This window comes from Chelonia mydas, chromosome 8 (assembly GCF_015237465.2).
Source record: "Chelonia mydas isolate rCheMyd1 chromosome 8, rCheMyd1.pri.v2, whole genome shotgun sequence".
Lineage (NCBI taxonomy): Eukaryota > Metazoa > Chordata > Testudines > Cheloniidae > Chelonia > Chelonia mydas.
In genome coordinates, this window is record NC_057854.1 from 37,776,256 (window position 1) to 37,799,715 (window position 23,460).

The following is a 23,460-nucleotide window of genomic DNA, read 5'->3' on the forward strand; positions in this document are numbered from 1 at the left end:
CAGGGCAAGGGGACACTACTACTAAATCCCAGTCACTAGTGGGAAGCCTTGATGAATTACGAAGCTATCTTGTGACAGATATCTGAGCTATCATTTATACTTGCACTCGTAGCTTGTCCGGCCAATAAATTCCACAAGATCCAATCAGTTTTTTGTTTACAGTGCACACTGTGGAGTGCACAGTATAGGAGGCTCAGCACCACACAAGCCCTTGCCTCATTCATTAGCGACCTAGTATGGTGTACAGTTCACCATGCACTACTATATGGTGTGCAATAAATGAAGTAGAACTTCACAGGAACTTTTGCTTCATTCATGCTACTTCTAAACAACTGACTTTCATGATCTCCGTTTGACATGTACATAAAAGGAAAAAATAGTGTAAGATGTTATATATGGTCTGGTTGACAGAAGCACCTGTGCTGTTCTCAAATACAATATACAAAGGGCCAGCAGAGATAGCATGAGTGACTCTGGCACTGGCATTTCCTTACACCTGAACGCTTAATAGGGCAACTCGAACATTTTCTCAAGGTAGTTTCTGTGGATTTTCTTTGGCAGCTGAAGAAATGCCTAACCCTGTACAGAACAAGGTCCTTACCCTGAGGAGCTGCCAGTCTTGTAGTTTGGCATCTTCATTTTACAGTTCACTTTTAGCAGAAGGACTTGTTTCTAGAAACAGTTCTGGGGTGGAGGCAATTTTATGTAACATTCCTTCCACTGGGAGAAGGAGTTCCTGGGCTAAGAGACAGTAGATAACAGGTTACAAAGCTCTTTCCCTTTTAGCCAGTCTAGACTGACTAGAAAATAAGTTTTTTCTATTTTTTAGTTGAAGTTTTCCTAGACTATTTGGACCTATCCCCACATCATCTCCCCCATGGGACCCAGAGGTTCTTCTGGCAACAGCTATGGTTCAGCGTCCACTTTCTGTTAGAAAAACTATATCAGGTACATTGAATAGCTTGTACTTTCAGCCTTACAGAAAAGTGGGATTTGGAGTGAAGAGAGAACCAGAGTACTACTAAAACATCCCTTTTGCGTTGGGGCCCTCTGCCCCCACACATACAGAAATTGGTTAGTGGGGGTCTGGGCTGAGAGACAAACCCCCCATCTCAACAAGCTCTGATTAACATGGGGAGCAGGGATGGGGGGAGTGTAGGTGGACCATGTCTTTCTCCCTCCCAGGCTGGGTAGTGGGTGAGAGGAACATGGGGTGCTAAATACTCTCCCCTGCACACACAGCCCTTGGTGAGAGGGAAGTTCAGCAGTGACTTGGGGGTTTCTCTCTGGTTTTGGTCAAGCTTAGCAGTCTCCCTTTCAGTGCAGTAACACTGATAATGAGCACAGATGACAAGGAAAATTAGTAAATCTCAATACTCTAAGCATGGTCTAACTTTTTTTCTGGTTGAAGTGTTCCCAGTGAGAGCACTGGGTTGAGTTGGCTTTTGGGGAGCTCTAAAGAGCTGCAGCTCCTCAGAGGGTAATTAGGGCAGAAGACGAAGAAAGGCTGGGAGTTCTCCTTCCCCTGTGACCTTTGCAGCAGCATGAACCTGTCTGAATCAGAGCTGAGTCTGGTGATGGAATAATGAAGCTCCCAGCAGTAAATGTCTGTTCAGAGACAAGCATTTGACCCTCTTGAAGAAGAGGAAAAGGGTAGAAAAACTAGGGAGACCAAGGCCATAACTGTCTGGTTCGAAGACAGACAAAGCAGCAGGCAATACACAGACCGCACAAGAGCAGGGCAAGCACAAAGATTCAGGTAGATTTTTATTATCTGAGGTAACACAATGTAGTGCTGCTCAGACAAGCAAGTGTAATAGTGTGTGTGCTGTCTAGCGTGGGGGCAGGAGTTGTGTTTGACAGGCAATGAAGCAAATAATGGAAGCTGAGGAAACCCTGATGATCCGAAAAACTTCCCCACACACAGAAACACAGTCATCCACAGCACTGACAATGTCTGTGCATATTCAAGCTGTGCAAAACAAGCATGCTGCTCCTAGTTCCCACGGAGCTCTGCAGCAGCTGTTCACAGCCAGTTGCTCCAGCCCTGCAGAGCCAACAGGATCCACCACAGGGCCCGCAGAATACCGACCCCCTCCCAGTCAATACCTTCAGGGCCCATCTAGACACAAAATTTGGGAGAGCAGAGCAAGGGTTCAATGACTGCTTCAGAGACAGAAGTGCTCGAATGAAGGGCAGACAGATACAGAGCATGTCTTCTCAAGCCCCCATCCTCACGGCATGGAGATGGCCCTGGAAATGGAATCCAGACCACATGTCTCCAGCGTTTGGGGTCTGTTAAACAGTTGGAAATAAACTCCTTTAACTCAAGTCTCACCCCTCCTGGCAGACGAACCCACATCTGCAGGGTGACACCCACAAATTTTCCCTCTAAAACACTTGTCACCCACATGTGGGAAATGACCAAGGCATGCATGATAGCCTCCCAACCCAAGAGGGCAAAGGAAGAGCAGGGAGGAGAAATCATGGTGAGGAGACAGGCAGAAAAGCCACATGAGAAATAAAGAGCAAGAGAGCATTGGAGAGAGACATTTACAAAGGATGAAGTACTGGAGAAGCAGGAATGAAGGAAAGGGACACTGATGAAGCCAGTGAAGGCCAGTAGAGTGGAAGGGATGGGCTCACAGGGGCTGCCTCAAACAAATCTTTCTTTACTTATGATTGCATGCTGGTTTCACTGTTTAAAAAAATGACCTGAAACTGCCCTGTCTATGGATAGAGAAGGGGCATTCTTCAAGCCTCTCTAGACCAGTTTTGTTTTCCTTTAAAAGAACCAGTAGGATTATTATTGAATCCTCATGCCAGAGCTACAATTGGAGCAGTACAGGGTCATTCACACTCAGCCTGAAGAGGATCACAAAGGGTCCCCTCAAAACTACACTTAAACAGAAGTGGTTTGCTCATAGGTGTCTGACCCCACTTGACACCTGCGCTAATGGGTGAGCTAATTCACCCCCCACATACGTGCACACACAGAGATTAAAGGCCTTCTTCTGCTGGGCTGGTGGCCATGGTATGTCAGATCAGACAAGGTAAACAATGCGATCCAAACAGAAGGACAAGGGCTCTCCCTTTCCCCCACCTGCCAAGAAGAGCAGAGCTGCACGGCAGGTACTGAAGCGTGAGCCACAGCTCTTGCGTTCAGCAACAGCAAGCACCAGCACTCCCCAAACACATTAATTTTTCGGCAGGTTTTCACAAAGGTGGATTGTGCTTACATGTGTTTGCAATTACCAGCTTTGGTGATGGGGCTGGCAGGGCTTTTACCACAGCGGTGTGACCAATGAGATGGGAGCGACCTGAAATATTAATGCTCAGGGATTGAGTTTGTCTCACTTTGGGAAAGTGGCATCAGCATCCCATCCACAACCCCTACTTTACCTTGAGGAGGGGAGAGTACACAGCACCCTACAATCCAAAGGGCCTTCCCTCTCCGCTTCCCTGGTATTCCATTGTTCAGACAGAGAGCAAAAGGGACTAATTAGAACACAAAACATCCCAGGAAAATTTGAATCCAAAGCTGAAGAGATTTGTGAGCAGCATGGTTCAGGATATACAGGCAGCAGCTGCCTCCAAAGGGTTTTATTAAGAAACTGTGTCTCTTCACGTTTTGAACTGCTGCCCATAGTTGTAGTATATAGAAGAGATGAGCAACAGCAAAGTCTCTAGTGGACTTCTTGGAGTCTCTGGCTTCTCTCACCTTTCAGGTAAAAGGAAAGACTCTGCTTAGGGAGGTATTTTTTCTATTTAAGGGTGGAGATTGCATGGTTGATATTGCAAGTGTCACTGTTACGGTGAAAAAAAAAAAAATCAGTTTCTGCATTTAACAACATCCCAAATAGCTTCTGTTTACAGGGGCTTAGAGCTATGAATGCTGTGCCATACTGGAAGCAGATTCCATGGTACCAGGTTCCTGTATGGCGCAGACCATTGTTGGTAATGGACTTCAGGAACAGCTCCAGAGTGGTAGTGAAACCTGCACAGCACATAGACCCTGATCTGTAGGAGAACAGACATTCAGAAGGCTGTATTCTGCAGTTACCTGCAGTAAAGAGAGCTCTCCTACAACTACTGACATGAGAAGCACAATCCTAATGTAAGCTCCTGAACACCACTCAGCTTCAGTAATTTCACCCCAGCCAGCATACATTAACCTCCTCCTGTCAGAACTGCTCACTGAATTTTGTATCCGTTTTATTTGCAAAGAAAAAACCCATTCTCTTTTTTGGGAGAGGGGCAAAGGAGTACCCTGGGATCAGCGTTAATAGTCCTGCCAAGGAATCTAGCAAGGGCTTCCTGTTTGCATATCGCCTATGTTCACATGCTGTTGCAACAATAACTGTTAGGACGGAGCACAGCTACAAACCCTCTACTCAAAACAGAGGCAAATTCCCTGTAATAGATGGGAATTGGAGCTCCGGGAAGAGGGAGGGCAAGGAAACATCACTCAACACTCTTAGACAGGAGCTGTCTCCCACACACATCGGCTTCCTGGCTCTACACCACCTCTTCTATCACACTGTGCAGCTCCAAGGAATTCTGACGTCCCAACACAAAATTATGAGAGCCCAAAGGGAAGAGTGAGGCTGACCCCAGGACACTGCTGCCCTCAGCATTCCATTTGTGTTTCAGTTCATTCTGGAGTCAGCTGAGAAAGCAACTGATTTATCATGAGCAACCTCACAGTTCAAGCTTGTGAAATTTTCACAGGCTGGGAGTCTCTGAGGAGAAGAACCTGCCTTGGTACAGACAGAGGAGAGTGCTTTGCCTTCCATTTGCTTTTAGCTCCATAAATATTAAACAGTTATCAGAAAGATATTCTGCATTGAGCACTCAGTGAGATGGGGAAGAGAGCTTCAGCATCTACCTGTGAGAGCAGGAGAAAGGAAAGGAGAGATGCCAGCCACTGGGATGTGTGGACAGCCAGTTAATGCACACTAAACACTGTACAAACCTCTCTGCAAACTTTCTGAGGGGGAGCCCCTTCCATTCACCCTATTCTGTGTGCACCATATTTCAATTAGTATGGGCTGCCAACCAGAGTGGGGAAGTTGCAAAAATGAAGCATGGGATTAAAAAAGTTGATAGAAGGTCCACTGGGGCCCAGAGCCCAAGCTCTGATAAGGTAGCCTATGCATGTTCAGCACACTGTCACCTCTCTGATTAACAGTGACAGGCACACCAGGAATGGATGGCAAGTGTCAGTGGGTACAAGCATGCTAGTTGGCCAGCTCAGCCATCACTCTTCCTGCCAAACCACTCACTTCCCTGAGAGAGAGATTAAAAACAAGACCCCCAGTATTTAAATAATTGAACTGTCATCAGCTGTCTGACTGACTAATTGAAATACAAATCAGGGAAAGCCGGAGTCACTGAAGCATGGAAAGAAGAGAGAAAAGGAGAAAGAGGAAAGGAAAAGCCATTCTGCTGACATCTCATTCCAAGTCTCATTTCACATATAGAGGAGAAATTCTTCTTTACCCTCTGGGTACAAATGATTAAACTTTGAAAGAAAAGTGTGGAAGCTGAAAGGAAGAGCAGAGTTAAATATTTCACAGGCAAGTGCAGTGGCAGGGCGAGATGGCCAAGTGCAGTTTGTACCTTTCAGAGGGCAGGGCACAGCCTACTGCCAAACCCATTGAACAGAACTAAGTGCAGCTGTGTAGTTTTAATTGAAAGCCAGTTAAAAATTAAAGAGTGCCCTGCTCATATTAAAGTGGAGTCTACCTGTGGAGTAGTGTGTGAGGTGCCTCTTCGGGGAGCTTTAATGTCTAATGGAGATGTTGCAGCCTTCACAGCATTCATTCAGCACAGTTAGAAAAGTGGGGAGTAGTAACTCTTTCACGCATAGTTTACTCAAGCTACCCACCTCAGCCATTTAGTTTCCACTCCCCAGAGGACAAATCCCCAACTTCGCAAGTAGGAACTGGGAGATGCAGAGTGCAGGCTGTCACTCAGAGTGAGCATTTCCACAAGACAGCAGAAGTCCTTGAGACAGGGACACTAGACCACCAAACCCCTTTTCATCACTACAGTCCCCTGCTAAGTAACCCAATGTTTCAGCTTGAACCATCTGCAGACAGTGCCCACCCTAGTGAGAAAGGCAGCTACCCTTCCCCAGTCACTACCCTGGGGCCTCATTCAGGCTTTCCATCAGCACTGTACAACCTGCCTTTTACTGTTACCACTGCACAATACAGCACCAGCTGTGCTAACACTGCCCAGATTCAACAGTTGATCACCCTTCACTCTTCCCGAAATCACAGATACCTGGGGTTGGCCTGATTCTAGCTGTTCAGCATGAAGAGCATACTGAGGCTCTCATGGGCACCATCCACTGGTACTTAAAAACAGCACTTTAAGCCTCTGATTTACAGTGGATCCCTTGTGCAGAGAGTCACCAAATTTGCCCAAACATGGGAAAACTTAATGGAAGCTAGAAAGCTGCACTGAATTGTCACTAGAAAGCTTACTGCACATGGCCTCATCTTTCATAGAGAAGGAGAGTCAGGCACCAATGGCCACACCCCTGAATCAAGAGAGTATGGTGGAATTGTGATCTGAGCAGACTGGCTCTGTATGGTGGCAGCAGCTGGGTACAGCAAAGAGCTCCACGGGCTGCACTTTAGCCCTGCACTTGGGTTTCCCTGCATGCTGGACCATCTGATTGCATAGCAGAGCCTAGGTTATGACCTCAGCACAGGTATTTGCTTGTCAAGACTGGCCTACGCACTGCTTTTGAGGCAGTGGGCTCCCTACCTTCCCTAAACTAGCAGTCAGACTCTGACTTAAAAGACTAGAGATACAATTGTTTCCTGACATGACAAACCCTGAATGCTAGAAACAGAGGAACTGAGAAGTCTCATTACAACTACTACTTACGGAGGGGAGGGAGTGTCCCTGCTGCTTTCAGATCATTTCTAAAAGAGCTCTGAGGCCACTGGTGAAAGAGGGTCAGACCCTTTCAACAGAAGAGTCTAGGAATCCTTCCTAAAAGGCATGGGGGTTTCTGTACAAGAGAGCGGCTCAGTCAGGGAAAGGGTGCTTAGGAGACAGAACGGGAAGGAGTGATTGCCATTGCGAGTACAGAATCTGCGAGCCTGCCACCTAAATGCCTGCAGTTACCAGACAAAACCCATGTGAAAATGAGGCTGGAACCCACAGGGGTGGCAGTGAGAGTTTGGGACAATGGGCTAACAGAGATCCACAAGCACAACTGGGGAAGATTCATACAACAACCAAACCCTCCTCCCTCTGCCCAGAATGCACTCCGTGGTAATCATAACGATGAGAGAGCAGCCTGTCGGCCAGCACAAGGCTAACACTAATCCATTCAACTGCAGAGAAAGCATAAAGAGCCAGTATCACCCAGGGCAACGCAAGGCTTTGAGAGACAATCATCTGGGGGAGAGAGAAGATCAAGGAAAGCATGACACAACACCGATGGACTCCAGCAGTCCACTGCCACCCTCCCCCACCAAGTGTTGCTGTTCCTTCCTCTGACAGAAACAATATGCAATCCTGGGAGGATTATCTGCCCTTTTCCTAGGTGGGACAGAATCCTGGCCATGTAGCATTAGAAGAGCATCAATGACAGGAAAGAGTGGCCCTTTCTCTACCTTATCAACTGGTGAGGGTATCTCTTAGGGAAGGGAGGGGAGCTCCCTCATCGCCTCCTTCAAGGCAGTTACTCCAAACCTGTGCAAGGTTTTCACCCATTTGGGACCATGACTGCCCAGATGCTTTCGCAAGAGTAGCTGTGAAAGTTGTGCTCAGCTCAGGCAGCTGCTTGGGGGGAACGAAGGGACAACATCTGAGAGTGGCATGCCAGCAGTAGGCAGCATCCTGAGTCTGGCCAGGTCTCCTGTGAGCAGCCAACGAGGTTGGATAGGGTCTCATTGCAGCACTGCGGGAACTTTTCTGTTATGCAAATGTGTGAGTCACTTCCTGAAAGCTGCCAGAGGCGCCTAGCAGCCTGTCAAGCTTCTTATTGAAACAAATTAAAAGTGCAGCCTGGCATCATCAGATCAGCTAAAGAGGAAAAATTATACTGTCTATAAATATGCTAATTCTGCTGGGGAAGGGGAGAGGGACAGAGGGTTTTAAGCTGTGCTTATTAGCTTCACTCATCAGGGGTCGAGATGAACATCTAAATAAAACAAAAAAGCAGAGAGGAGATGAGGCAGCCAATTTATCAGCCAAGCTGCAATCTCAATCGGCAACATGACAAACCCTTCCACACACTGCACCCCATCCAGGCAGGGACCCTGCACTACAGACAAAGGTAGGTGAAAAGCTTCATCCCACACTTCAGAAGGGGATCTGGCACCTCAACTACATACAAGAAGACCAAAGAGGAGGAGGAGGAAGAGCAAAATTTCACCCTTACAAACAAGGAACCCATGTCACTGGTAGGGGTGGGGGTGTGGGTGGGAGTGGCTTCACCCCTCAATACAGAGAAGGTGTTGCACGGAGGGGAGAGCAAAGGCCCAGAACAAACAAGGAGACTAAGTTCAGGGTAAAGCTTCAAAGAGGACACAGTTGGAAAACACCTGGAGTTAGGTGAGTGCTGCATCAGTTAGACAAGGAACTCATGGTGGGGGAACCCTGTAACTACATAAAACAGTACCATCACTGTTGTACTAGACAGAAAATGGGGGTGGGGGCAAAATTTATGCATCCTGTTCTCAACTCCTTTAAAAGGATGAGAGCAGAGGGAAAGGGAGCCTGGGGCTCATGGAGGACCCCGACACATACTTGGGGGAGAGTATGAGAATTTCAGCTGTATTCAATAAGTAAATCAAACGCTCAGGAACCATCACTAATACTATGGCAGCAAGAGGGGAAAGGCCTGCTAGTGGGAGGAAACCACTTCCAGCATCCTCTTTTTGAGGTTCCCTCCTCCAGGCTAGTCACCCCATCCTAAGGATCCTTTTCATTGAGCAGTAATCACTTCCTCCCCTCAGCAAAATTGCTTTTCAGATGGTAAAGTCTCCCCAAAGCAGTCTCAGACAGGTTGATGCTACTCACCCTTGGAGGCTGCAGGTAACGGCCCGATGAATCCACAGAACAGGAAGCAGGGCGGGGAGAGGAGAGGGGAAAAGAAAGTTAGACCAAGTGGACAATACCACATACTAGAATGGACTTCTCCTACCTCACGTTCCCATTCCAGCACAGTACTCAGATGCCAAAGAAAAGGATCACAAAATCACCATGAAAAGACTGGCCTATGAAGGCATTCAAATGTCAACTGAGAAGTCCTCCTTGCCTAACTTCCCTCCCACTACATGGCAGATGGCCTCTTGGCAGCTAGCTCCAGTGTACTCCTTCTGAAGGCAGTTCAGTGTTCCCCTTATGCATTCCCAGATCCCTCTCACTCTTCAGTGCTGATTGAAGAAGCTGGAGTGACACCGCGCTCAGCACTTACACTTAGTCTGGGCAGAGAAGGTGAGTGTTAGCTTGGCAAAGAGCTCATCATTCTCAAATCGATCTTCTTTCACCTTGGTCCAGAAACAGTCCTGGGACAGCTCCTCAGCCACAATCTGTAGGGGAGGCAAAGCATGATGCACAGTCAAAATTTGTGTGTACACATACACAGCTTACAGGAGATCTCATCCCACCTCTCTGTTTGTTCCTTTAACATCTTTCAGTTGGTCCAGATCCTCCCCTCTTACTCTTTGCAGGTGACCCACAGACCTCTGTCCTTGGCTCCCTCCTCTTCTCCCTTTACACTTTCTCTCAGGGTGATCTTTCTGCTCAGTTTCAACTACCATCTTGGAACAAATGACTCACAAATCAACTTGTCCACCCTACCTGCTTCCCTCCATCCAGCCCCTTAACTCAGTCTGTGTCCATCTCTCCCCGGATGTCTTATCATCAAACTTAAATGAAACATGGCTAAATATGAACCCCTCAGTTTTCCTCCAAAACCCTCACTAGGCTTTCTAGTCTTACTGTTGACAGTACAGTCATCCTGTTACTGAGGCCCATATTCTGCGGGTCATCTTTGACAGCTCCCCTGCCTTAACTCACACATCCAGGTTGTGTCCAGATCTTGCCAGGTCTTTCTCCATAACCCCCATAACTTTTCCTTTCTAGCCACACAGCTAAAACGCTCATCCTGGTCACCACCATCTTCTGCCCTGGCGATTGCAATCTCCTTCTCTCCGGTCCCTCTGAAACCCACATTTCACCTCTCCAGCCCACACCAAATGTAGCTGCTGAGATCATCTTCCTTGCCAGTCATTCTTCCCATGTCTCTCCCCTATACGTACTGAATCCTTCTACTAGCCCTCTCTTTTCCACCAAACAAAATTCAGTCTTCTTAATCTCACCCTCAAAGACCTCCCCGTCCCTCTTGCTGGAGGGCTCTTTTCTCTTTATTACACTGCTTCCCACAACAATGCCAGCCTTGTGACCCCTTTTACAACAGCACCACCTTCCATGTCACTCTTCTCCTGAACTGACCCCTCAGAGCCTCTACATTCTCATTCAAATCACTTCTCAAGAGCTACTTCTACCATGTCATCTCTACAAGAAGTTAAATAACTAACATTACACTGAGAGGCCTGTGGGGATAGTTTAAAGCACATATTTGGACTGTATGTTTTATCCCTCTCCACCACTCATCTTAAGCTGCTTGACTTCTTATATTGTAAGCTCTTAAGGTCAGAGACTGTGTCCTTATGGAAGTGAGACAGCATCTGAAACTGTAAGGGCACTATCAAAATACAAGCAGTTGATACAATTACTACTACGCCACCATCATCACCGGAAAACCTGTTTCTACTAGTAATTCTGCCTGTTTTATCAGCACCAGCACATTAGGCCGTAAAGCTGAAAAAGGACAACCCCAGCAACACTTCCGCATTGTGGACGAGGAGCAAACAGGTTCAACATTTTTTACTGTTTTACCTACACACAGCTCTGCTAATGCTCCACCAATCCTGGCCTGCAGCACACCAGGATATCCCAGACCTTGGATTGCACACAGCTCTGCCAATTCACCTATATCCTGATCTGCAGCAGACTTGTTTCTACTCCAGTCCTGGATCCTCATACTGCTTTGCCAATTCCAATTTTGGGCCTCTCCTGAGCAGACAAGGCCAATTGGGCTCAATTGCACATCAATTTTGTGATACATACACATGACCACTTAAACCACCAAACTTGGCTACAGTTCTGGCTGAAAAGGATTTGAATGCAGATCCTCCAAAGTGGAAGGCTAGTATATTAACCCACTGAGCTATTACATGCAACATCTCTGTGCTAATAAACGAAATAAGCATGCAGCAGGAAAGAGGAGGCCAGCCTCCTTGCTATGCCCACAGGCTCTCTGGTGCCAGCTTGACCGGGCTGTGCACACTTGCTGCCTGCTTGTGGTAGACGTCTGCAGGGCAACAATTCTGCTCACATACACATTCACTGTCTTTGTCCCGGTTAAAAAAAAATAAAAATTCCAAACACCTAGGAGAAAAAAATTAATTTAAAATGACAAAGCAGCCTAGTGCTTTCTAGAGCAGGGTAATTATCTACTGCTTGCATATTTTAGAAAGGTTGTGATTATTAAATTGGTTCTTACTATGGTGCTGCCTTCAAAACACTTCCTCCAAGGCAGAGGGCAGAAAACATTGAATAAATAATACAAGTGAAATTAAATGAAATTAAACACCACAGAGTCCATTAATCAGCAGCTGCAGGCTAAAGAGGAAACAGAGTGTTCCTTGGCATCACAACTCCTGTGATGACACTGTTACATTGCAGGGGAGGCCTGACCCACAAAGACGCTCTTGCCCTCCGTTAGCCACCAGGCACCACTGTTCCTCAGGTGGTTTCCTCTCCCCTCCCCACATGCACCACAGAGGACCCCTGATAAAGTCACACATTTCTAAAGGATGGAGAGAATATGGAGTGGGCAACAGCACCTGACATAGGAAGGCGCTGGAAGACAGTTAGCAGGTCTTACCTTAGACCAGTTAGGTCTCCGCAGCTGCACTTCTGGCTTATACAGTTTCTTTGGAGCCAATCCAAAGGGGAGAGCTGGAGCTGCAGGGGCTCCCCAGCCCCCAAACCCAGGGGGCGGAGGAGGAGGGGCACCCATTCCTGGAGGAGGTGGTGGGATCCCAGGACCTCCAGGGAGCGGCGGGGGAGGGGGCGGGATCCCAGGACCTCCAGGGAGCGGCGGGGGAGGGGGCGGGATCGCAGCCGCCCCAGGGAGCGGCGGGGGAGGGGGCGGGATCGCAGCCGCCCCAGGGAGCGGCGGGGGAGGGGGCGGGATCGCAGCCGCCCCAGGGAGCGGCGGGGGAGGGGGCGGGATCGCAGCCGCCCCAGGGAGCGGCGGAGGGGGCGGGATCGCAGCCGCCCCAGGGAGCGGCGGAGGGGGCGGGATCGCAGCCGCCCCAGGGAGTGGCGGGGGAGGGGGCGGGATCGCAGCCGCCCCAGGGAGCGGCGGGGGAGGGGGCGGGATCGCAGCCGCCCCAGGGAGCGGCGGGGGAGGGGGCGGGATCGCAGCCGCCCCAGGGAGCGGCGGGGGAGGGGGCGGGATCGCAGCCGCCCCAGGGAGCAGTGGAGGGGGCGAGGCAGATGCAGCTTTAGAAGAGATAGCAGCCATTTCCCTCTTAGTATCTTCAAGCTCCTTCAACAACTTAGTGATCTAAAGAAAGAAGAGCAAAACAAGCAAAATTAGCATCACATCTTATTAGCTTAACTGGGGCCACAGCACCCTTCTCTTTAAGCACTGCAGTGAGCTGTTTTATAGTAAAATAAAACAACTTTATTAACAATAGGACATAGGTTAAGAGATGCTAAGTAAAAGGAATAAAGTTAGAAAGGGTTAATCATAGAATCGTAGAATATCAGGGTTGGAAGGGACTTCAGGAGGTCATCTAGTCCAATCCCCTGCTCAAAGCAGGACCAATCCCCAACTAAATCATCCCAACCAGGGCTTTGTCAAGCCTGACCTTAAAAACCTCTAAGGAAGGAGATTCCACCACCTCCCTAGGTAACACATTCCAGTGCTTCACCACCCTCCTCATGAAAAAGTTTTTCCTAATATCCAACCTAAACCTCCCCCACTGCAACTTGAGACCATTACTCCTTGTTCTGTCATCTGCTACCACTGCGAACAGTCCAGATTCATCCTCTTTGGAACCCCCTTTCAGATAGTTGAAAGCAGCTTCAAATCCCCCCTCACGCTTCTCTTCTGCAGACTAAACAATCCCAGTTCCCTCAGCCTCTCCTCATAAGTCATGTGTTCCAGTCCCCTAATTATTTTTGTTGCCCTCCGCTGGACGCTTTCCAGTTTTTCCACATCCTTCTTGTAGTGTGGGGCCCAAAACTGGACACAGTACTCCAGACGAGGCCTCACCAATGTCGAATAGAGGGGAGCAATCACGTCCCTCGATCTGCTGGCAATGCCCCTACTTATACAGCCCAAAATGCCATTAGACTTCTTGGCATCAAGGGCAGAGAATGCAACCATGGAGGTCCTGGACTTTAATCTCTTACTTAGCAGCCTAAATTGGGTCACCAGGACCTCTCTCCTACTTTTCCCTATGTCACTGTCACCTGACCACCAGCTCCTCCCCAGCACTGGCATATAAACTGTCTAGATGTCTCAAGAAATCTGCAACCTTCGCACCAGGCAGGCAATTCACCATGTGGTTCTCCCAGTCATTACAAACCCAACTATCTATATTTGTAATGAACGAATCACCCATTTCTATGAGCTGTCTCTTCCTAATAGTTGGGGTTCCCTCTCCCAGAGGGGTATCCTCAATGCGAGAGGCTACCACATCATCATCTGAAAGGAGGGTCCCAACTATGGGATTGTTTCCCTCTGCTCCAGTTTGCTGTTCTCCTTCCCCAAGACTTTCATCATCCTCAACAGCGCAGAGGTTGTCAGACTGGGGGTGCAACCACACTACTGTGTGCTGGAAAGTCTCATCTGCGTACACCTCTATCTCCCTTAGCTCCTCCAGTTCACACACTCTGGTCTCAAGAGCTGGTACTTGGTCTCTGAGGACCATGGGCTGCTTGCATCAAGTGCACACATATGCCACCTGCCCAGAAGGCAGGTAATCATACATCCTGCATTCGGTGCACTAAACTGGATAGCCCCACCCTGCTGCTAAACTTCTGCCTGCATTATTTTTACTCCTGCCGCTTCTTTTTTTTTTTTTTTTAAAAAGGAGTGGAATTTTCTGTAATATTTTAGGAAGACTATATGTGCCTCACTTTCCCTCTGTACTTTGCATTGCTATGCTGTGGGGCAAAAGGGTAAATTAAGTCTGCTCTTGGAGCAGTGCAGGACACATGAGGTGTGTATGCCACCTAGCTGTCTGGGTGGAATGAATGGGTCATTAAAGAACTAGTTAAAACCAAACCAAATCAGAGAGACAATGGAAGAATGGAAGTGCCAAATCTGAACACTTAACAGATACAAGCTTTGTCAGGAGGGGAATATGAACACAGCATGGCTCTGTCTGAACAAAGGACTGAAAGCTGACAGGAAGGGGAGAAGAGTCGGCTTTTTGGAGCAGCTCAGCTGCTCTCACCTGGGATGGACAGAAAGAAAGAGATTGACTGGAATGGAGTCCATAGCAGCTTGGCTAGCTGATTGCTCTGGCTTGGCCAGATGGACTACGTCTTAACATTTATTTCTCTATGCTAACCTAAGAACTTCCAGTGCTGTGTCCCAGTTGACTAATAAAACCTACTCTGTTTTGAAAAGGCTGCCAAGTGTCCCTGCAAATACTTGCTGAGGTGAATTGGTCCCTGAAAAGTGTACAAGTCTCTGACTATGAGACTCTCTCAACTGGACTCGCTGAGCAGAGCTACTATGTAAAGCAGGAGTGCTAGAGCCCAGAGGTTGAATCTTGGGGATGTTAAGGCCATGTGGCCTACTCTGAAGGAAGAGTGAAACCCCTTGGGGGTATGCTACACAGAAGAGGTTTGTCCTAGGGACTGTTCAAAAGCTGGGAAGAAGCTCACATCCTGTGGATCCATGACAATTCCCCACTTTCCCGCCCCGCACATGCCAGCCTGAATGTTTCCTCTGCCCAGTTGAAAGACAGAAATCTCCAGAGTGCTGCAGGCTGTTTAGCGAGATGGCAATGCTCTCCAAGGTACTGTAGTCCATATCCCAGTCCAAATCCCAGCTTGACCATTACCTGATTGTTCTTCTTGGAGACTTCGCTTTCCAGACTCTGCTTCTCTAGGGTAATTTGTTGTTTCTCCTTGTCCAGGAACTGCTTCTCTGCATCTAAATCCAGGAGTTTCTGTTCAAAGTCACTTTCCATCTTCTTCGTTTCAACCTGAAGCTCATGCCGTGCAGTCAGTTCTGAGTCCAGCTGAGTGACAACGTGCATTATGGGTTAGGAGATGATGTGCATAAGATAATTACTTCCCCTTGCTTTCCCTTCAGTCTTCTCAAAGTCCAGAACCACCCCCAACACACAGACATTCCTCACATTACAAGAGGATAGGATTTATTCTATTGCGCAATCCAAAAGGCCAAGGAGAATAGGGAAGAAGTCACAGGCCCTGGGACAGAGTCTCCAAGTGAAGGAGTCCATATTTACACTGAAATGCACACAAATAAACTCTTCACATAGAGAAAATGCATTACAAATTCTTGGCACTGTCTGAAGGCAGCTGTTTTCATGGCCGTGACAAGAGGTGAACCTTTTAATTACATCCAGTCACAGCTTCAGTTGACAGTCATCTGCAGGTCCTGATTGAGAGTGAGAAGTGTGTGGGCGCATATACCCAGCAGCACAGCCCTGAACACTATCTCCCCTCAATGTGAAAACTACATCCTTTTTTAAAATTAAAAAGTAAACATGTGGCTCTTCCCCAGAGATAAATGTCAAATGCAGAGCTGAGTGGCTATTAACCACAGTTCTGCTGCATGAACTAATGGAAGGCACTATCTGATGGCACCTGCAGCCCAGTCTCTAATCACAGTGCTCAGAGGCCTATACCACACACCATTCACCTCCCATCCCCAGCCAAACACCTTTTTCTCCAGCTCCACTGCTTTGGCCTCACTTTTCTCCACCTTCGTTTGATCAATCAAGTTATCTAAAAAGGGGAAAAAGGGAAAACAAAATTAGGCACACAATAGTGTCCAAAATTATTCCTTCTCCCTTTCCCCCACAGGCACATAACCCTTATATGCCCCTGCTAGAGACAGTCCTCTGACCCCCAATACCACTTTCCCCAGTGCAATACTTAGTCCTGGATGGAGCTTACCACTCACACCCTTGCAACAAGATCTGTACAGTACCCTCTGCTGAAAACAGATCTTTCTTTTTACTCAGTCAGGCACATAAAACAAAAACCAGTTATTTACCTGTCCTGTAACCATTGTTCTTCAAGATGTGGGTGCAGACATGTATTCCACTCAAGTGTGTGTGCACCCAAATAGTTTTCTTTAACAGTACCTATCAGGGTGGCACTTGCATCCTCTGGCCCTCGGAGCCCCTCCCATGGCTATTTAAAGGTGGTCCCACCATGACCTCCCTCAGTTCCTTTGCACCAGACTCTCAGATGGAGAGACTGACACAGAAGGGTCGGAGGGTGGGAATACACGTCTGTACCGATACCTCAAACAACAGTTACAGTACAGGCAGTAACTATTTTTTCCCCCTCTTCGAGTGGTTGCAGACATGTATTCCATTCAGGTGATTCTTAAGCAGTAAACAATGGAGATGGGGCTCAGTGTCCACTTAAAAAACAACTGCAGAACAGCCCTTCCAAAGTCTAAGTCAATCTAGACCAGGGTTCTCAAACTCACGGCACACGAACCTCCCCAATGTGGCCCGCGGGGCTCCAGCAGTTTTGGGGCTGGATGAAGCCCTAAGCTTCTAAGAGGATGAAGAATCTCCCTGAATCTTAGAGTGACTACAGTCAGTTTTATGAGACTTCTCTCTTGGGAGAGGAGAGGAAGAACAACAGTCTGTTCTTCTCCTTGGAGAAAAGTCAAAGCCTCATGGTGGCACCGAAGGCCTCTGAGGGGCCAGACGATCAGATCCTCCCAGGCACAACAAGAACTGAGTATTGGAATCACTACTGAGGATAGCTATCCCACATGAGGGACAGTATTTGAAACCTGGTGAAGGCATTGCACCAGGCAACAACAAACTATTAAAATACTCAATTAACTAATCTAACACTAAGGTGGTACTACTCCTCAGAGTTTCTCTTGGCTTTTTTGTATATAGTTAGTACTGCTAACTATAAACTAACTACTGTGACAAAGTTCCTCCTCTGCCTTGGTGGGTCCTGTGCTTATTGGCGGATTTGCTCACCTCAGAGGTTCAAGGCAGCCCTCAGTTTGGCCACTTTCGTGGCTCAAATCTGCCGTTCACTCAGTTAGCCTCATCACTGGCCAGCATGGGGAAAAGGAAGAACAACAATCCCCGCAGTCTCTGCTGATCCACCTAGTGGATCGGGAAATAGGCCAGAGTCCTTCCCCTCTGGTGGAACCCACAGTCTAGGTCAATTCCTCTGGTATCAAGTAGGGAGTTGGGGGGATGGAGGGATGGGGAGAACCCGGGCCCACCCTCTACTCCGGGTTCCAGCCCAGGGCCCTGTGGATTACAGCTATCTACAGTGGCTCCTGTAACAGCTGTGTGACAACTACAACTCCCTGGGCTACTTCCCCATGGCCTCCTCCCAACACCTTCTTTATTCTCACCACAGGACCTTCCTCCTGATGTCTGATAACGCTTGTACTTCTCTGTCTTCCAGTAGTACGCCTTCTCTCTCTCAGCTTCTTGCGCCTCTTGCTCTCAGCTCCTCGAACGCACACCACAAACTGAAGTGAGCTCCTTTTTAAACCCAGCTGCCCTGATTAGCCTGCCTGTCTTAATTGATTCTAGCGCTTCTTGATTGGCTGCAGGTGTTCTAGTCAACCTGTCTGCCTTAATTGTTTCCAGAAAGTTCCTGATTGTTCTGCAACCTTCCCTGTTACCTTATCCAGGGAAAAGGGACCTACTTAACCTGGGGCTAATATATCTGCCTTCTCATTGAAACCCACTACCTGGATGAGTAGGTGAAGTCCATCAAAGAACTGGGTGAGCATATGACCAACCTGCGCAAGATGGGAGCACCCAAATATGGGATGGCAGAGTACCTCTTTTACAAGCACACCCTGGGGGACAGTGACAGTGAGAACTAAAGCCTCAGCATAGGCCACCCATGCGTTTCAGTAGGTCTCCTAGCTTGCTGCCCAGCAGTACATGCATCTACTGTTGGATAATGTCATTCTGTACCAAAAAATCACACCTTTGTTTTTTTGTGTTTGTAACACCTTACATCCAATAAAGTGACTTGTTTCAAAAAAAAAAAAAAAAAAATCACTCTCCTGTAGCCATCTGGCCTGACCCTGTCACACTACATACATACAAAAAAAACAGACAGAAACTCTGAATAGTAGTAGTAGTACCACCACCTTAGTGTCAGATTAGTTTAGTTGGGTATTTTAATAGTTTGTTGTTGCCTGGTGCAATGTATTCACCAGGTTTCAAACACTGTCCTTCGTGTGGCAAAAGAGTGAGGTAAATACCACCCAGAATACTCCAATTCAAGCCGTGGGCAGTGAGAAAGAACTGAGTGGGGTCAGGGCAGCACCATAGTTAAATATCCATGAGAGGGTTTATGGGGGCCAGATGATGCGAGCGTCACCCTGATGTGAACTGCTAAGCAATGTTATCTTGCTTTGATGCACTGGGCACCCACTCCTGAGTGGAATACATGTCTGCAACCACTCAAAGAACAGTTTTTTCTGGAAGTTCTCCTTCCTCACAGAAAGCATAAGGTACCCCTTACAGTCTTCCCTCACTGAGTGAGGCAACAAGTGACAGCACTATGGACTCACTACTAGTTTCCAGGAGACATACCATTGGCTCTACTTCCACTCACAATGCTGTCTGCTGGCCACAGCATGAAGTGCTCATGGTGGCCTAGGGGGAAAGCTGTAAGTGATCTGTCTTCTAATCTAGTCTGATGGAAAGGTACCCAGCCGAGCACAGTACAGGGCAGGGGGTGTGTGGTGAAAGGCAAGCCCCAAATGAAGATGTATGGAATGGCCCACATCCAGACTCCCAGTGCAGAAAGCAACAGAAAAGTCACCTCAGAAAAAGGGCTCCAGCTGAGTTGTGTTTGCAGAGCCCATTCTCAAGGAGGAAGAACCAGAGAAACAAACAGAGAGGCAGGAAGTTCCGTTGGTCAACAGCTCAAAGTGCAGTTGAGGGACTAAATAATGGGGCTGTTCTGGAACCACATCAGACTGGGTTCGTTTTGATTGTGATATGAACAGCTTCAGGACTTACCTATTAGCCCCTCAATGTCAATGTTGAGGCGCTTGCATTTGAAGTCTGGATCAGCACCATTCTTATGCAGAACTATCTGGGAAATGCATTCATCAATTAGCTTATAGTACTGAGCCCTATGGAAAGAGAAGAAAAGGAAACAGTGTTAACATGGCTCTATAAAGTCATACACCTGAAAACCATGGGTACCACGCACTCAGGGGCCCCACAGAGAAGTTTACAAAGGCTCTGCAACAAATGTAATGTCTGAAGATCAAAACTTGGTCTCTTCAGCAAGTTAGGTCTCCAGGTAAAACATCTTGGTATGCCACGTGGCCTCTGTTACAAGCTGCTGCCAAAGAAGAATCAAGAGCTACATACCCACCACACCATCACATTATATACCAAGAACATTGTGGGCTATGCTCCAAACTGTCCATTTCCTTACTCCTGTCTGCCTTGTCATTCTCACAAACCTTGGCAATTAGCCTCTTCATCACTCCATAGAAACTCTATGAACTAGTCTCATGTCCTTCTACTCTCTACCCTCCATTATGAGCCTATCTTCTTCGGTCAGAGCTCCATCCTTCTTGTGGCAAGCTACCACCACCCGCTGGCAGCAGACTACTTTAATTCCAAACCAACAGGAGCTGTTCCCCAACAGTGAGTTTGGGAAACAATTTCTAGACAGATTATTAATGTATACAATGCTGGTTAGTGAGACAATTAGTTTGGTTGTTTCGATTTGCTCCTAACAAACTTCCTTCCAACCTAAACTTTTTTTTTTTTTTAAATTGTGTATCTATAATGAATTACCTTCAAGTTAGGCGTGATAGCCGCATTAATATCACATCACATTCAGAAAGGGGATCCCATGTCTCTTTACTTGCAACACACTACATAGATATCCCAAAACATAGGCACACTCAAGGCTAAAAATAATGAATGAAAACAGATTATTTAAGGAGGTGGACTCCACAGTTCTGTTGGCTGGGAAGGTGGAGTCATTTATTGGAAAATATGAATATCTACAGCTAGAGAAGTTTACTCAATATCAAATCCTTCAGTATAAATACACATAGCAAAGGCTATGTCGTAGAGCAGTGGTTTTCAAACTTTTTTTTCTGGAGACTCAGTTGAAGAAAAGTGTTGATGCCTGTGACCCAACGGAGCTGGGGATGAGGAGTTTGGGGTGTGGAAGGGGCTCAAAGCTAGGGTAGAGGGTTGGGGTGTGGGGATGAGGGTTGCGGGTTTGGGGGGGCTCAGGGCTGGGGCAGAGGTGTGGGAGGGGGTCCGGGTTCTGGGCTGGGGGTGCAGGTGGGGCCAGGGATGAGGGGTTTGGAGTGCAAGAGGGGGCTCTGGGTTCGGGGGGGCTCAGGGCTGGAGCAGGGGATTGGGCGTGGGGTTGGGGCACAGGCTTACCTCGGGCGGCTCCTGATCAGCAGTGCAGCGGGGGTGCTAAGGCAGGCTTCATGCCTGTCCTGGCACCCCGGACTGCGCTGCGCCCCAGAAATGGCCAGCAGCAGGTCTGGCTCCTAGGTGGAGGTGTGCAAGCAGCTCCGCGCGGTTCTCGCCTGCAGGCTCCCCTGCAGCTCCCACTGGCGAGTGCGGAGCTGGTGCTTGGGGTGGGGGCAGCATGCGGAGCCCCGTGGCCCCCCTGCCTAGGAGCCGGACCTGCTGCTGGTCACTTTCAGGGCGCAGCGCAGTGTTAGAACAGATAGGAATTAGCCTGCCTTAGCCGGGCAGCATGGCCAACAGGACTTTTAATGGCTCCTGACCAGAGCTGCTGTGACCCAGTACCTGGATTGCGACCCACAGTTTGAAAACCACAATGGTAGAGGATATACACAGATACAGCGCAACACTGCTGGGGCCTCTTTTAAATGTATTTGGTGGTATTATACCAGAACAGAAGTCTTCTGGCAAGGGATTTTCTAACAGATACCAAAAGCCATAGAACACAGTCAACTTTAACTTGTCTGTCACCCTCCAGTCATTTTCTCCTAACAACAAATCAGAACCTCCAGACAGGTTAATTTAGAGGATGCTTGCGTCTTTATGGCATAATCTTTTCATTCCCACCTCTAAGTACCAGACTGAATACAACCTAGAGCATTTTCGAAACAGCAAAAAAAAAAAAAAAAAAGAAATCAAGCTGTTCTTGAAGCTGCATTAGCTGGTATCAAATTGTCACAGGGCACAAGGTTAGCTCTAAGGGTTAAAGTTGCTGCTTATTAATTTCATCAGGTGACCTCTGGTTTTTGCATTGTGGGAAAGGGTACATAACACTTCTCCACTCACTTTTTCTATACCATTCATGATTTTTTTCTATCCTATCCCTCCTTAATCATCTCTATTCTAAGATGAACAGCTCTAATCTTTTTAGTCTTTCTCCATATGGACGATGTTCCATACCCTTGATCATCCCTGTTGCCCTCCTCCGAACCTTTTCCAGTTCCACTATATCCTTTTTTTGAAATGGAGTGACCAGAACTAGACATAGCATTCAAGGTGTAGGTATACCGTGAATTTATATAGTGGCATCATCATATTTTCTGTCTTATTTGCTATCCCATTCCTCACAGTCCCTAACATTGTTAGCCTTTTTGAATGCTGCTATGCATTGAGCTGAAGTTTTCAGAGAACTATCCATGATGATTCCAAGATCTTTTTCTTGAGTGGCAACAGCTAATTTAGAAAAAATTAGGAGTCCTTGTGGCACCTTAGAGACTAACAAATTTATTTGGGCATAAGCTTTCGTGGGTTAGAACCCATTTCATCAGATGCATGGAGTGAAAATACAGGAGCAGGTATAAATACATGAAAAGATGGGGATTGCTTTACCAAGTGTGAGGTCAGTCTAACAGGATAAATCAATTAATAACAGGATACCAATTCAGCAGGATAGCAAGGGAGGAGTTTTTCCTGCTGAATTGGTATCCTGTTGTTAATTGATTTATCTCATTAGACTGACCTCACACTTGGTAAAGCAACCCCCATGCTTTCATGTATTTATACCTGCTCCTGTATTTTCACTCCGTGCATCTGATGAAGTGGGTTCTAACCCATGAAAGCTTATGCCCAAATAAATGTGTTAGTCTCTAAGGTGCCACAACGACTCCTCGTTATGTTTGCTGATGCAGACTAACACGGCTACCACTCTGAAAGCTAATTTAGAACCCATCATTATATATGTGTAGCTGGGATTATTTTTTCCAATAAAGTGCCTGTTTCTCCCACACACTGCCAGCATCTCTTCCAGCAGGCCCAGCACAAAGCTCCCCTCCTTACCTGGCTTCATAATCATTGCGGATCAGCAGAAGGTGCTGCAGGATAGAGAGGAAGAATGGCTCTGCTTTGGAATCCTTTACTGTGTTGAGGAGAATCTGGAAGACTTCACTGAAATCAGTGAAGAAAGGGTTAAGGAAACAGAAGGGTCTCTGGGGACACATCCAGGTGCTCTTTCGCTCCGTAGAGGAAGGCATTAGCCCTTCAAAGTACTATCCTCAAAACTTTATCAATGCATATTCCTCTCATACAGAAAGGGGAAGAGGACACACTGCAGGAGACTAGCCGAAAATGGGACTCTAATTCCTTCTCCCTGAGCCTTTCTAAAGCCCAACCAGTATTTGCTAGGTGACATTCTCGTCCCTGACTGGAGTGGTGGTAGAAAAAGGGAAGCTGTTGGTAGCTCATTCATTCCACGATCACAAGATGGCAAATGTCTAGTTTCTCTGTACCCCTCCCCTATGCACCCCCAAACAGTATCCCCAGTCTCCACTTTGGGGATGAGGGCAAAGTCACATGTCTCCCCCCCGCCAAGTAACACCTTTCCCATTATGCAATGACCCTTTGGCTCCTTCTGCTTCAAGAGTCCCTTTTTCTCCCTCAGATCGGCCAACCTAACTTCCCTGGAAACTAAACAAATCTAAGTTTTTTAAAAAAGAGGGGATTGATGGGAAGAACAAAGATTAGAAATCCATTTCTTTTTCCCATCATTCATGGGGTGAGACATATAAACAGGACAACTTATTCAGTGTGGGGGTTTTCTGTTTATTTGGTTTGTATAACATTTTCTAGGAGAAAAACAACACAAAGGTGTATGCAACATCACAGGCACAGA

General features: G+C 47.4%; 1 protein-coding gene across 3 annotated transcripts in view; it reads right to left on the reverse strand.

Moving 5' to 3' along the window:
- The window catches only part of DIAPH1 (diaphanous related formin 1), a 157,461-nt gene that overhangs the window by 60,276 nt on the left and 73,725 nt on the right, over nucleotides 1-23,460 (reverse strand). For all 3 annotated transcript variants that reach the window (XM_043521331.1, XM_043521330.1, XM_027822676.3), the window contains 7 exons: nucleotides 22,629-22,745; nucleotides 19,359-19,474; nucleotides 16,040-16,104; nucleotides 15,192-15,371; nucleotides 11,987-12,673; nucleotides 9,449-9,563; nucleotides 9,052-9,060 (listed from right to left, as the gene is read on the reverse strand). In XM_043521331.1, the coding sequence (XP_043377266.1) occupies nucleotides 9,052-9,060; nucleotides 9,449-9,563; nucleotides 11,987-12,673; nucleotides 15,192-15,371; nucleotides 16,040-16,104; nucleotides 19,359-19,474; nucleotides 22,629-22,745 (1,289 nt within the window). The remainder of the gene's footprint in view (nucleotides 1-9,051; nucleotides 9,061-9,448; nucleotides 9,564-11,986; nucleotides 12,674-15,191; nucleotides 15,372-16,039; nucleotides 16,105-19,358; nucleotides 19,475-22,628; nucleotides 22,746-23,460) is intronic.